Source organism: Alosa pseudoharengus, unplaced genomic scaffold (genome assembly GCF_046254945.1).
Source record: "Alosa pseudoharengus isolate Yale_2024_CS ecotype anadromous, Long Island Sound unplaced genomic scaffold, YU_APseudo_1.1 YU_APseudo_1.1_scf_20, whole genome shotgun sequence".
Classification (NCBI taxonomy): Eukaryota; Metazoa; Chordata; class Actinopteri; order Clupeiformes; family Clupeidae; genus Alosa; species Alosa pseudoharengus.
Genome location: NW_027468664.1, coordinates 6775568 through 6790445, shown reverse-complemented (window position 1 = coordinate 6790445; position 14878 = coordinate 6775568). Strand labels below are relative to the sequence as shown.

Sequence of the window (14878 nt, the reverse complement as noted above, 5' to 3'; positions counted from 1 at the left end):
TTGTCTTTACATCTGTGTGTGTGGGTGTGTGGGAGAGAGAGAAAAGCAAATATGTTGCATTATTTAAAGCATACTATGTTTTGAATCAACACAGAGGGAAGACTAGTTGTGTATGTGAGTCAAATTCACAATGCTTAAAGTTATGTGAAAGTGAGAATGGGTGAGTGAGCCTCTGGGCCTGTGGGAAGACTTGTCCATTAAAGCAAATTTCCCCTGTAAACACACACAGAGAGAGAGGGAGAGAGAGAGAGAGAGACAGAGAGAGAGAGAAAGAAAGACACACACACACAAAAGACAGAGAAAGAAAGAGTGAAAACACACATACATACACACACACACACAGACATTCTGAAAGTTCAGGTGTCCCCGCTGTGTTGTGATCACAGGTGCTGTCATTTGTTTGGCATAAAAGGTAGCGCTTCATTCGGGATTAAATTCAGAATACTGCTACGGATATCCAGTTCTCTATTCAAAGGGTTTTAAGAAATGTCTCTAACCCTTTTCAAACTGGATTATTTTTTTATAGTCTTTCTTATTATAGTGAAAATTCTGTTTTAACCAAATATGGTTCCCTCAAAAAAGCAGTCCCTTTTGAGTAGACCTCACTGCAGTATAATTACATCATTTGTGTAAACGAGATCAAAATATGGCTTAGAGGGCTTGGTCTGAATAATGTAGCCAAACTACAATCAACATCAGCCATGCCAGAGCCAAATGAGCTCCAATGGATTGAGAGCAATTTTTTTCCAAGGTCACGTTCACATTTCATTGCTGAGTAACTTACATAGAGGGCAGACACATTTATTTCACATTTAACTTCAGGGAAACCCTCTGAACTCTCACGTGTCCTCTCCATCTTAATGATAAAAGTGACATAAAAAGAAAATGCTGTGAAGTTACTGCAGTGGGTGTCTCGTTAGGCGCAAGATTAACCAATTGTAGGCTGTTGATGTTTTTTAAAATGTCCTAAAATTGTTGCGAATTGCTTTAAAACTTAAACTGTTTACCATGTTGTTAGTCGCTTTGGCTAAAAATGCGTCAGCCAAATGTAATGTAATGTGATGTAATGATGTGCATTATCAATGCAAACCGATTTTTAGAGAATCACCTTTAACCAAAAGTTTTTGTTTTGCCAAAACAAATTGCACATAGTGGCCACCAACACACAGAGTGTGTTTTACAACTGTACAACTGAGTATGTGTGACTGCAAACATGACACTCTTTCAACTATCTAAAATAACTCTGTCATAAAGTGTACCATGACACCTGCCAAACAACTATGTCATCTGATAATACATGACTCAATTCTAACAACATTCTGCGCTATTCCACCCAGCAACAGACATCACAACAAGCTAACCTAAATAACAGAAGTGTATATTTACACACTGTGCTAGATAATGCCAACTCACACACGCATGTCAGAAAGTTAAGACAGACCAGAGGCCATTTCCAAATCAGTTCTCTTTGGTTGGTTATCTTGATCAAGCTGTTCGATGTGGCAAAGTTTGAAACACGGGAGGAAGCTTTTCAGGAAGACGTCACTTTTACTTTGGACTTGAGCCATTCCCGTCCGAGTCCAAACTGCTAAAGTGATCTGACGTGTGGTTTACGCTGCTGCCATGAGATGATTTAAGCTATGGCTACAGGTGTCAGAGTTGATTAGAACTGCTCGGGTGTCAGTGCATCGCACCGCAGAACTGTATGGGATGGTTCGCTGGTATGATGTGTGACACTTGTCGGAGCTATTTAGAGTTTGTGTGTGTCGGACAGACAGCTCTCTCTGCGTGCTACTGGGTTTCGGTGTTGGACTCGTCCCTGAGTTACGGGACGGGGACCAGAGCGTCCATCTGTTTCAGGTTACAGAGGACATGAAAGATGGCCCCAGCTCTGCTGCAGAGTAGGCTAATGGGGCCGCACAAGCCCCATCATTCTCATCATTCATGGAAGAAATCCATAAAGCTGTTTTTGCTGTGCCACAAGTTTTAAGAATAGAGTTAATTTTTCTTCCTTTCCTCTCTCTGTTTTGTATGCTCTTGTTGCATTTGTTATTATCTGTGTCTGTGTGTGTGTGTGTGTGTGTGTGTGTGTGTAAAAGAATGTGCATGCATGCGTCTGTGTAAGTGTCTTTGACTTCAGACGCTCCAGGAGCTGTGCTAAGGAGAAACTGTAGGGCCCAGCATCAGTTTCAAAATAGGCCATGGCGATCGGATCCCATGTAAGTGGAGTTGACAGTAAGCATTCCTCCAGCATTATTCTGGTCTTAAACTTCATATTTGTCCATATTGAGGTCAGTGCTGGGGAGGGAAATGCTGCAGACTTTATTTGGGGGGGGCATGTGTGTGTGTGTGTGTGTGTGGGGGGGGGAGGGGGGGGGGGGTTGATCTGCCAGATTAGGGCTCGTCTAATCATCCCCCGCTCGCCTTGGCCTCTCATCATTGCCCAATCCCGTTTGCCGTGACGGCCCCCTCCGTGCCTCTGAGTCACACTTAAAAGGCGCGTCTGATTGGTCATGGGCCCGGTGGACAGGCGGGATTACCGACGGCTTGCCAAGGAACGGTGGACGGAGAATGGAGAGAGGTGGGTGGCGCGGCCAAATACTAGTCTCTAATGAGGAGGAAATGACATCCTCGAGCGATCATTACAGCTATGCTGGGGAATGTGAGAATTTGCACGCCCCCACCCATCAACACACAATGGCAAGAGGAGATGCAAAAAATCACATCAGTTTATTCAGCAATATGCCCACATGAAATATACAGGAGCTACGCTAACTTTTTAGCTACACTAACAACCACACTAACAATAATAGTTATTCTATTTTAGAGGATTAGAATTACTCAAGGCTTCCCTCGTTTCAATCAGCTAAAAGGATCATGTTAATCTGTGCATTGTTTTGCCTGGCCGCCTGGATCAGCATAACAAAGACACATTCAACATCATACCCACAAACCTGTTATGAGAACAATAACAAGTAGGACAAAAGGAGTCATTATATCCAGGACTGACTGGATTGGACCGACTCCACAAGGTCGTGACCATGGTCATGAGTTGACACGTAGGGGTGAGATTAGAAAACAGCAAACTGCCACTAGCCCTAATCCATACAGATTATCAGGGGCAGCGATCTGGAGGGGCTCAATAATACAGTTAGCTGTCAAACATGGGAAGTGTCACCATGACTACAAGCGCCTCCTTCACCTCTGATGCCCCAGGACAAGAGAGCAGGTGAGGGGTGAAGGTGCTGTAACACAGAGCTCCTTTGACACGAGGAACATATCCAAACCGTCCCTCGAGACATCACCCTCTCTCTGTCTTTCCCTGACTATCTTCCTGATGTTATGTATAATGATGAGACATAAGTACTCTTTCCTGCACATGTTCTTGTGCACTTTTTTTGGGAGGCGACATACCTCTACCTCTACAGAAAATATTGTCCTAAAATATGGAAAATGACTTGACTTAAAATGCACCCCCTGTAAAAAAAAACACCATAAAAGATTCAGTTATTGCCATAAAAGATTCAGTTATTGTAAAGCCATTAACATTTTGGCGATAGGAATATTTCCATAGTGGGTTATAATCTGGCCACAATGCACAACAACCTACTACTCTTCCTGCTGTATACCTCCTGTCATTTTAAACGGCTGCTTCTGACTTTTCCAACTAAACATTTTCCATCCGTTAAATCTTACCGAACTGAATCTGGCAGAAAAAAACATTGAATGTGCTCCGACGATATAATTGAATCATGCCTATAGAGCCATGATGCGTAAACAGCTAACTTTCGTCTGCCCGCATCTCCCATGCATTGTCCTTTTCCATTTCATTCTCTCTCTCTCTCTCTCTCTATTTTTCACCGGCGTGGGCTGGCTATCTGCGGAGCTGTGGAGCGAGCGGCTGTACATGCATGCTGATTGCGTTAGATAGGTCAATGCCTTTGACCCACTTCGAGCTCCGCACTCCGCAGGACGCCACACTCACTCATGTCAAATGGCAGGATGGGCAATTTCCCTCCATTTTGTAAAAGCGGCTCTCTACTGGTTTTGTTTTTTTCTTTCTTCTCTCTCTCTCTCTTTTCTGAATTCCCCCTCTCCTGGAATGACAGGCATGCTGTTATATAAGGCGCCATTTCTGTTTTGCTGGGCCATGGATATCTTTTGCTTGGCGATTCAGTGGCACAGCGACAGACTGTGATGATGATCTGTTACAGAACAAAAATAAAAGTGAGCTTCTGACATGTCTGGCTAGTCAACTGGGATTGTGTTGGTATGTGTGGCGTATATGTCCGGTAGTACCAGAGAGTTAGTAGTGTCACAGTAGTGTCACAGAGTCTCAGCATGAATCGAAATGTCCTTCTGTCCTTCAAAGACTTGATTAAAAACACTTTTTAAAGTATCATGCCAGCCAAACCAACTATTTCCTTGTGATGAAGATGACAGGCTCAGGCTTGTTAACTTACTGTGACAATATCCAGACACATACTTGAGATGTTGAATCTTTGCAGACCATGCTGCACAATCTCTGACCAAAGGATTGTGGGAATGTCTCATACGATGGTGTCCTGAGACAACATCACCTCAAAGGATTGTGGGAATGTCTCATACGATGGTGTCCTGAGACAATGAGACAACAATGTCCTGAGACAACATCACCGACTGCTCTGTCCTCCATCTCAGTCTCTACAACAGGAGACAATTTTAGATTTAAAAAAAGTGAAGAAAAGAGGAAAAGGACATTTTAATAATTAAATGGATCACAGCAACAATCACAGTGAGAATGCAGTAACTCTCCAGTCACTGTTAAATTATACACAAGTTCTGTCTGTGTTTGTGTGTGTGTGTGTCTTCCTGCATCTTTAGTCTCCACGGCAAGTTGCAGTGTGCTGTCCAAGGAGTGTGTAGCATGTGTGAAACATCAGGTAATTTAATGTCAATTTCAAACTCAAGTCAACGAGTAAATTATATATCCTAAAATATCTTGAAATATACTAAATATCTTCATTATGCCAATACAAGTTACATTTTTAACTGAGAAATCTTATCATCTACTATAACTGTATTCATGAATACAGTTTTAAGTTATATTAATATTACTCTGCTAATTATAAAAATATATATATATCCTGCCACCACCCCACTCTTCTTAATATAAATACTATATTCATAATAAATGAATAGTATCAGTTTCCACTAGAAGACAGCATTTGAACAGGGAATTCAGTGTTTACTCATTGGACCCTGAGGAGCTCCCTCCCGCTCTGGTCATTGCCCTGCCCTCATAGACCAATCAGTTGCCATGGAGTCAAGGTCTCCTATTCAGCATCCCAGTGCCCACCCCTCAGGACAGATGTGTGTGTGTGTGTGTGTGTGTGTACATGGGCGTGTGATTCCACTGGTCTCTCGGGTGAGTTCAGACTCAGTTCAGGCTGTGAGCCTTAGTGAGCCCTTTGGAAAGGTTGCCTTGCCCTGGTTCTCTGTCACTTCTCATTTCAAACAGATCAAAGATACACCAGACCTTCATGTTGCTAGAGCTCCTTTCACCTTTTCTCAAGGGTCTTGTTTCTGCCATCCTTCATCTGCAGGGTCAATGATCCATCCATTTTTCTCTGTAAACATCTGGGAGATATTAATTAGATACATCCCATGCAGGTTAAGGTTAAATCATTCATCATGAGTATGTCTCACACCTTTTCTGACTTTGAGGTTAATTGTAGGCATTGCTAAAAAGCCTTTGAAAGATTTGAGATGAGGATGAGGAAAGGTCAGTCTGGGTTGCGCGCCTGTAACTCTGACCATGAGAGAAAGCTGACAGGAGGCTTCTACTGACCACACTGGATCAAAGAAACCCACGTCCTCCTTCAGGCCACATCAATGCCCTGATTAATCTGGATGCCAGTGTTTCCTTCATGAGTGATAGCTAAGGTGCTGACCTATGCCTATCCAAGTGCAAACACATGCACACAAACAGGCAACCAACCAACCTTGTGACGATCAGAATGACTTTGCAGGTGTTGGTATTTAATTATATATTAACTTCTAGGTTTGAAGAGTGTACCATTTCTCTGAAAAACTATGCCAGCTTGAGCTAGTTGGGTTACAATTTAACAGTATGGCTTTCCAAACTTCTGCAGAATATCATAGCAATGTGTAGGAAGCATTCTGCATTTCTATTAGCACCCCTAAATAAACCATGCACCAGAAGTTTCCGGAATGTTTCCTGGTTACTTGTATCACTTCACACTTCTAGGCTACAAGACTAAAAGTTCCATTACAAGCTAAATTAAGTTTTGCTCAATATCTCCCAAACTTGTCTATGACTTCTGACAGAGGTCATCTGCATACGAGACAAATGAGGTGAATATTTGAGGGGTAGGTGAATTTACTGTCAAACTCCTGACTGTTCGTTCATTTCTATCTTCGGTACAGGGTTTTCAAATATTTAATTCAAGATCATCCTGAAATCATCCTACCCCTTATGATGATTTCAGGGTGATCTTGAAATATATGCAAAATATTTGCAAACCCTGTACCGAATTAAATATTTGCAAACCCTGTACCGAAGATATTGATGTTCCACCAACAGTTTGTGAAGCCCTTCTTTAATATTTTACTGCTGCAAACTAGGTCTGAACATGTGTTAAATATTTTACTGAGGCTGCTGCCCAGATGTCAAGTTTCATTACATGGGGTCATGCAATGGTCCTCTCCTACATTAATGAAGCCCTTCAACTCATAAACAGTAATGTTTTTGCATGCATTGAGAATTTTGCATACGTATATGGATATTTAGATTGGCTGTGGCTTACTGCTTGGGATAGTGCCTGTAGACATTCTACTGTAACTTGACAGAGAGCTGCTTTGTGCATTCTGAGACAGACAGGACATGGAGAGAGGATCATGCCTGTAGGAACTACATTTGCCACTGGTAAATATATAATCCTAAATAAAAATACACACCAGAATAGAGGAATCCATTCACATGCAGATCAGTTCAGAAAGAAGATCTCCATGTTTGTATGTTTATATACCTTCAATTATCAGTCACTTGCAGTAATATAAAGAATTTAAGCAAAGTGAGCAAAGTACTGTAAAAGTTAAGCAAAGTTATGGCACAGTTTCTTCTCCCCTCATAAGACTCTTTCAGACTGATTAGCAGCACCTCTATAATTCTGCTCCTTCCAGAGGGGGAAAGAGGGGTTGCATGTACAGGTGTCACCATACACACCCCTGTACTACGTAAAACTTGATTGTAGCAGATGTACGTGTGTGTGTATGTCTGCCTGAGAGAACAAATACAGAAATGTAGTCAGTCATTCACACTCAATGGCCGCCACCCCCTCTTCCTCACCTCCCTCAATGTGTTGTGTCTGACAGGGCGAGTGTGACATGTCCAGTGACTGTGACCAGGGTGTATAGCACACACACAGACAGGCACCCCCCCCCCCCCACACACACACACACACACACACACACACACATCACCTCCTGCCAGAGCATGCAGGCACAGCCACTGTGTCGAGTAGAGGAAGCTGACTTTCCTGGAATTGTCGAGAACGAGAGCTTTCCTGTTATGCCGTAAAAAAAAGAAAAGAGAAAGAAAGAACTCCAGCCGGAGCACTGAGTTTATCAGACGGCCGCTCGGGCTCACGGGATAATCACAGGGCACTTGGCGGCGGCGCGGACAGTCATGCCGCTTCTTAAGTCCTCTTAGACCTGCTTGAGCCTCGACTAGCTCGGGATCACCGGGCAGTCGGGCACTGAGGGGATTTGGCTCGTTAGCCTGTGTCGTCTGCCACAGACATGGCTCCACAAAGGGCACCGGGGCGAAATCCATCGGTGGGTCGTGATGTGTGTTTACTGCGTGAGTGAGACTATGCGTGTGTGACGGTGTCTTTATGAGTGAGTAAGAGAGAGAGAGAGAGATAGAGAGAGAGAGAGAGAGAGAGAGATAGAGAGTGAGAGTGTGTGTGTGTTTGTGTGTGTGTGTGGGGGGGGGGTGAATTATGTTGGTTTGGGTGCAGCTTTAGTAAATTCATTCATGCTCACTATGCATTGGACTGCATTAGATCACAATGTGCTTTAGTAGAACATGTGTGTCTCTGTCTGTGTGAGTGAGTGAGTGAGAAAGAGAGAATTTTGAGAGGACCTTTTGCTTGTGGTTATCATTTGCTACAGTGTGCAACCATACTGAAGTGATAATAATGTGTTTGCATGTCTTCACTCATACAAAAATCTGAGATTGGAGTTTGGGCTGGACATATGTTTCAATCATATGCTTTTCCCGAAACAGATTGTAGCCTGCACAGCTTTTGGGTTTTCTGGTGCTGGCATATAAGTGGCTTAGAAATTAGAATTGCATTTGTGAAAACGTAGCCGTTGCTTAAGAGGCATAGAATAAATATCAGCAATATTGCATTATCATATTTGCATGCAATGTCATTAGAAGCTAATCATTTAATAACTGGAAATTCATTTATTATTTCGTTTTGTCTACCATGGCTGGATTTCCACCAACTGTTGCTGGGTTCCTTTTTGGAACATCCTGAACAACATTTGGCTTTAGCAGCTGCACTTAAGCCGCTTTATGTTGTCATTATTGTTCTACTTTGGAAAACATATTTGTGCTTCTCAGCTCAATTGTGTTCTCCCTAAAGTCATGTTGGTATTGCCGGGCTGACTCATAGATGGGAATCCGGTTTTAAGGGCAGTGAGTCCAAGTGTTTGGGAAGTGGGTCAGTGAGGGAATGTGTCCCCACGGTGGTCAAACATCACAAAGGCTCGGGCGGCAGCCTTTGCCACAGGGATGACTACTCAGCCTCCCTGACTCATACCGTTACGTTAGAAATGCCATATTGTGTCAAGGGGGATGGGAAAGCAGCCACGGATCCTCAAATCTAAATCATTGCTTAGATAGAGAGGGATGATGCGTTTTTTTTGTCATCGGTCATCACAAGTTATTGTAATGTTGTGTTTTTCTGCTAAAATGTAAAAGGAGGTCATTACAACGTGTGTAATTAACAGGTTATTACCCGGTTATAATGATAACGAGAGACAAGCTAAAATGCTAATTATCCAAACAGTGATGTGACTATTTGTAAGATATACTCCAAGTCAGGAGTGTTATTGAGTTAAGGTGGCCATTCTTAAAAGTCCTAAGCTAAAAGTAACAGAAGTGCCATCATGGTTTAACACAGTGTTGAAGTTATTATTAAAGAGGAAGTACAGCACTGAAGTTATTATTAAAGAGGAAGTACAAAAATGTTTCAACAGGAAAACACAGCTTTTAAAGTGGTTTGACAAAGTAGAGGGCAGAGAAAACTCTTGTGTAAACATTCATTTCTCTAACGATGCTAAGTGCACCTTATTGTTTTGTTTTTATTCAACTGTAAGTGCATTGTTGGATTCATCTCGAAGTGGTCAATCTAGTGAGTGAAAGTACATTCCATTTTGTAACCCCATTTTGGCACAGCAATGTTCATTCACTCTGTGCATTTGTCATCTCCATCCGTTTAGTCCCAAAGCCCACGTAGCAAATGTTGACAGCTACGCTGCGTCTCTCTATTTTCTTATAATTATGGACCCTTTCAACAATAAAAACAAAAACAATGCTTGAACATTCTATTTGGGCCCCAATCTACTTCCTCTGCATTAAGATAACATATGGAATGTTAAAAAAGGAAGTCTTGTGGGGCCAACTATGATGCTGATAATGAAAATTCCATGAAAGGGTCTATAGTCCACAGCTTTAACCAAAATACACTCCTCTGCCCCCCCCCCCCCCCCACCTCTCTTCTGTTCTCCTGCTGCAGATAGCTTTGCGGCTTCCCTGGATTTCGCTGACGACATCCCCGCTTGGCTCCGCCTGACAGGATGGACGCGCTGGAGTCGGAGTTGACCTGCCCAATCTGCCTGGAGCTCTTTGAGGACCCGCTGCTCTTGCCCTGTGCCCACAGCTTGTGTTTCGGCTGCGCCCACCGCATCCTGGTTTCCCACTGTGCCTCCAACGAACCCGTGCAGTCCATCGGCGCCTTCCAGTGCCCCACGTGCCGCTATGTCATCTCTCTGAGCCCGCAGCGAGGCCTGGACGGACTCAAACGCAACATCACTCTCCAGAACATCATCGACCGCGTGCAGCGGGCCTCCTCGTCCACGTCGTCCCACGCCCTGCTGCTGCCGCCTAGCGGGCCCAGCTCTCCGGCCGAGGACGGGCGTCCGCCACTGCCGCTCGCCGCCATGACCACCGCGCCGCTCCCCGAGCCCGTGCAGTGCCAGTTCTGCGAGCAGGACCCGCCACAGGACGCGGTCAAGACGTGCGTCACCTGCGAGGTGTCGTACTGCGACGAGTGCCTGCGCGCCACGCACCCCAACAAGAAGCCCTTCACCGGCCACCGGCTAATCGAGCCGCTCCCGGACTCACACCTGCGTGGCCTGCAGTGCCTCGAGCACGAGGATGAGAAGGTGAACATGTACTGTATCACCGACGAGCAGCTCATTTGCTCCCTATGCAAGCTGGTGGGCCGACACCGCGACCACCAGGTGGCAGCGCTGAGCGATCGCTACGAGAAGCTCAAGGTGGGCACCAAAATTTAGCTTTCAAATCTAAAAGCAGTGGCACTTTGGCATATCTCAGTTTTTCATTGATGACACATTAACAAAGCAGTTATATTACAGGTACTAATGGTACATACAGCAGGTATACTGAAGGCCGACAGATTTACCAAAAACAACATAGTTTAATGTTTTTGACTGAGCTTATTTGCTAGGGTCTTCTCTTTTTTTAATTGGAGGACACACAAAGTTAGCACAGCCACTGCAGGCATTACAGCATGGCTCCCATGACTCATCAGGACACCTTTCTCTTTCCATAAGTTTACAGTGATGTCACAATGATGTGAGAATATAGGTCAGCTGGAAAATATGTTTACATACCACATTATGGGTCTGACTCTTCCCTACATTGTACATTGCGTGGGTAGTATAAGTCTATGTGTCTTTCAGGAAGAGTTAAGAGCTATGATCTCAAAAGCTGAAGTACTGTCATTATCAGGTGCACCTTTCTATGTCCAGCAATAATACAGGCACTATGCACTACCAATGCATGGACCATGGCCAACTGGACTGGATTCAATGGAGAGAATAAGTAACGTCATAAATAAACTTCCTTTGTTTTAATTTACTGAGGATGTGAGTCACTCAGGATAGAATTTACTGCATGCAAGGAACCATCCTGCACAACAAACTCACTCCCATCTCTTGTGAGCCAGAGAGCTCTCGTGCAGGGTGCCTTGACTGACACGTAGCTGAATTCGCATAAATATTACATGGCTCTCTTAAAAGTCAAGCGCACGGTGCTCGAGCAGCATGGAGCAAGCCATGTGCAGAGAGCTCCAGCGCTGCGAGGCTCATTAGCGATCTTGAGAGTGGACCGGGCTTTTGAGGAGGTGCAGGTTAAGCAGTGCTAATTGTGCTCTCGCCGCGGTGGGCCGGACTAATTGAGCGTGGCCGCGCCGACGCGGAAGCCCACTGGGAAATGGCCCCGCTCTCACCTCCGTCCGGTCCTGCTCCTGGAAGGGTCGGTCCACAGGAAGGGAGCGCCGGTGCTCTGGCGGGGTCTCGGGCATAGGTGTCTGAAACCTGCCCCCCCCTGCCCCTGTGAGCCGGTCAGCCGAGATGGATTAATGCAGCTGTGCTCCTGTGCTGCTCCTGCACGCCTTGTGAAGCCGCAATTATCGCCTCGTACTTAGTCGTGTTATTAAACACGGGGAAAGAAGCCGCCGCATTGCAAGGGTGACAAGGAGTGATGCGAGCTGACAGGGTTAAACCAGCCGGAATGATTTCTGTAGACCAGGAAGTGGGACACGCGGGGCTGGATTTTGGCTGGCCTCTTAATTCTCCCTCTTAATGCACTCATTCTCACACGGAAAACCCTTGAAAAGGTTAACTGTTAGAGCAGACATTTCATGAGAGAGACATATGGAACATACCAATGTTGCACGTCATATTTAGCATTTTGGTCCCCAGTTGTGTGCCCCAATTTTCACAACAGGGTCAGAGCAAATCTGGACACCTGTCGAGTCTGGCGAGCTCAGAAAATACCAGCTGCCATGGGTTCTACTGAGGGAGAGGGTGCAGGGTTAAGACCCTGTTAACCCCCACCTCACTGACCCCAAAATATCCAATAGGATTACATGAACATGTTACTAAAGTGTTAGAATGTGGATATGGGGAAATGGACAGTGGTTTTCACGGTGGGCTGTGGCAACAGTGTCAATGTGTGTACAATTACAAGAGAGCAAGTTTTCACAGAAAAGTATAGATTCCAATTGGTGCCATACAAATCTGGCAAAAAAGTACTTACAAAGAAATGTGCAAGTAACTCTAATTCAAACCAAGATCATGTGTGATTGTGTAGAGAAGTCTTTTTTCCAGTTCTAAATTCAAAGGCTCATGCTTGAGGTGTTAATAACACAAGTTCAGTTTTTCTTTTAATTAAAGCACAAGGGTTTCTTTATCTTAATTAGTCATTTGAGCAAGTGTGTTACAGGCACAAGCGTGTTACAAGCATATTATAATGCTGCTTTGAAAAAGGGGAAACTTTTACATGGAATATTTATCACTACGCAGCAGCTCCCAGTAAGTAATCAAATTCAGTATTACACTAGAGCAGACTGTGGCAGAGAAAATAGCTGCCATTGATGCATTTCACGGTATTTCTTTGTGAAGAACATTTATCCGATATATTTGACACTCAGTTGGAATAATAATTTAGGAACTTTGAGAGCATGTGCATGTACATGGTTCTCCATAACCTCCTTAAACAACTACAATGAATTGTGTCTCTGTAATGCACTTCATCTGCCACAGTGATGAGGGAGGCTTTATTATTAGCTCCTGTTTAGATTCAGCAGGGAGAGAGACCAAGAGAAGGAAGCTGTTTTAAATAGTGTGGTCTTGCAGAATCAAGAAGAGCTCAGACTGCAGGAAACTAAAGCATGGCTCGGGGATGACAGTAGCTGTGACTATTTCCGTCTCCCCCCAGCCCAGTCTTGCTCCCAGCCATAACTGCCACACACAGTCAAGGTCAGAATATCGTGTTGTGCTATTGTTGCTGCCCGAGAATAAGACCGGAAAAGGATGTGTCTAGACAATAATATACTGCAGTAGTATGATGTTAGGTTACATGCTGTGTCACGCTGGACCAGACATTACAAGTTACACACAGACACATGAAATAAACCAGTAAATTTATAATATACTTTAGCTTGTCAATTCAGGAAGTTGAGAGAGCTTTGATTAGACTCTCCCTTACCTCCCCCCTCAATATTTCTAAGGGTTAAGTCATATTAAATGCAAATATTGAAAGTCGATGGGATCGGGGAGGAAAGCTAATGACTGACCAGAGAACGGCCTTCATTAGAGCTGGCTTAAGGCACCCTCTGATCAAGGCCACTGTAGGACGGAGGGCAGTCTTTTAAAATCGCATCACGACTACAGCAGTGGGACATGTGCATTCTTATAGCACCAGATAGTGTTGAAAGTGACTGGTTTTCATGAAAAACGTTTTTTCTGTAGGACTAGTTGGGGATATGGAGGAGAATGTGCAAATTAATAAAATGGGATGGTTTAACAACAGCAGTAATAATTGGTAGGTCATATTTAAGTAGTTTTTAAAAAGATCAACACTTCATTGTCTTGTACTGTGAACCGGTCATGTTTTTCATTGACTACGGTACTTTGGCTTGCATACATATTGCCTGTGTGCTTCAAACTAAATGTAGAGCTAAGCTGCTTAGTGTAGCCTGTGATCTGAATGGCAACATTGACATCTACAGTTCAAAAGAAAAACATCAGGCCTTTCCACTCTCTTTCTCTTGCCCTATTTATTCATGAATAGTTCTAAAATATGTCATGATTACAGCTCACTGCTGTGTATTTGTGGACATGGCCACAGACCATTCTCAGTGGGAGTGTTTTTACATGTGGCTATCTATGTGTGCATGTGTGTGTGTACAGTATGTGTGTGTGTGCGTGTGTGTGTGCGTGCATGTGGATGTGTGTGGGTGGATGTGCGCACACACTAGAGAGAAAGTGACTAAAAGCCTGGGGCTTGTAAAAGGCAAGCAGCGGAAAAAAAAGAAATGGAACACAGTTCCCTCTCTTCACAAGCTGGCCTCTAACCAACAACACAGGTGGAGGAGCCAGCCATTTCCTCCACCCCACCCCCATCATGCTCCTTCTCATGCGTACATATGCAGACGTGGAACACACAGATGATAACTAGACACCTCTATATAAGGTTGCGGAAGTCCACAATATAACTTTCCTAATTGAACAGCTGTCGTATTAAGAATTTCTTATCTTGGTAACAGTTTCAAAGTCTGACCATGGCTGGAAGATTATCACTATTTATATCTCACTGTCTTAGCTGTACAGATTCACTTTTGTCTTTATTCTGATCAGTCCCTGCCCCCTCCCTGTACTGTTTAGACTAAACGGACTGGCTCTTGCTGTGGCTTGGCTCAAAGCTGCTTGTCTCAGCAATAAACATAATCAGGGTGTTTATCTGCCCAAGACAGACAGATGGGTTGTATTTGGAGTTGAACTTGAAATATAGAGCACCACATGGCACAGGGAGTCACTTGGTACGAGAAATAAAAAAAAAACACAGACTCGTCAACTGACTACAAATGAGTCAAATGAAGACGTACAGTATTTACGGTCATAAGCAGTGTTGTAATGTGTTTGTCGGGTCATTTTTCTCAGCAGTCCAAGGGATTATCTTCCTCTTGGGGGAGGCAGGTGGTCTCACATCTGAATTGCTGTTTCTATTAGGAGTGCATGCCACTGTGACAGTGACTGACTGAGTAGACAATTG

General features: G+C 44.1%; 1 protein-coding gene across 3 annotated transcripts in view; it reads left to right on the top strand.

Moving 5' to 3' along the window:
• The window catches only part of LOC143135979 (E3 ubiquitin-protein ligase Midline-1-like), a 48183-nt gene that overhangs the window by 22047 nt on the left and 11258 nt on the right, over positions 1–14878 (top strand). For 2 of the 3 annotated variants that reach the window (XM_076296374.1, XM_076296372.1), the window contains exon 2: positions 9813–10575. In XM_076296374.1, coding sequence (XP_076152489.1) covers positions 9874–10575 — 702 coding nt within the window. In that variant the 5' untranslated portion in view covers positions 9813–9873. Of the gene's footprint in view, positions 1–7637; positions 7840–9812; positions 10576–14878 lie in introns of those variants that run through there. The other variant, XM_076296373.1, reaches the window with a different exon arrangement.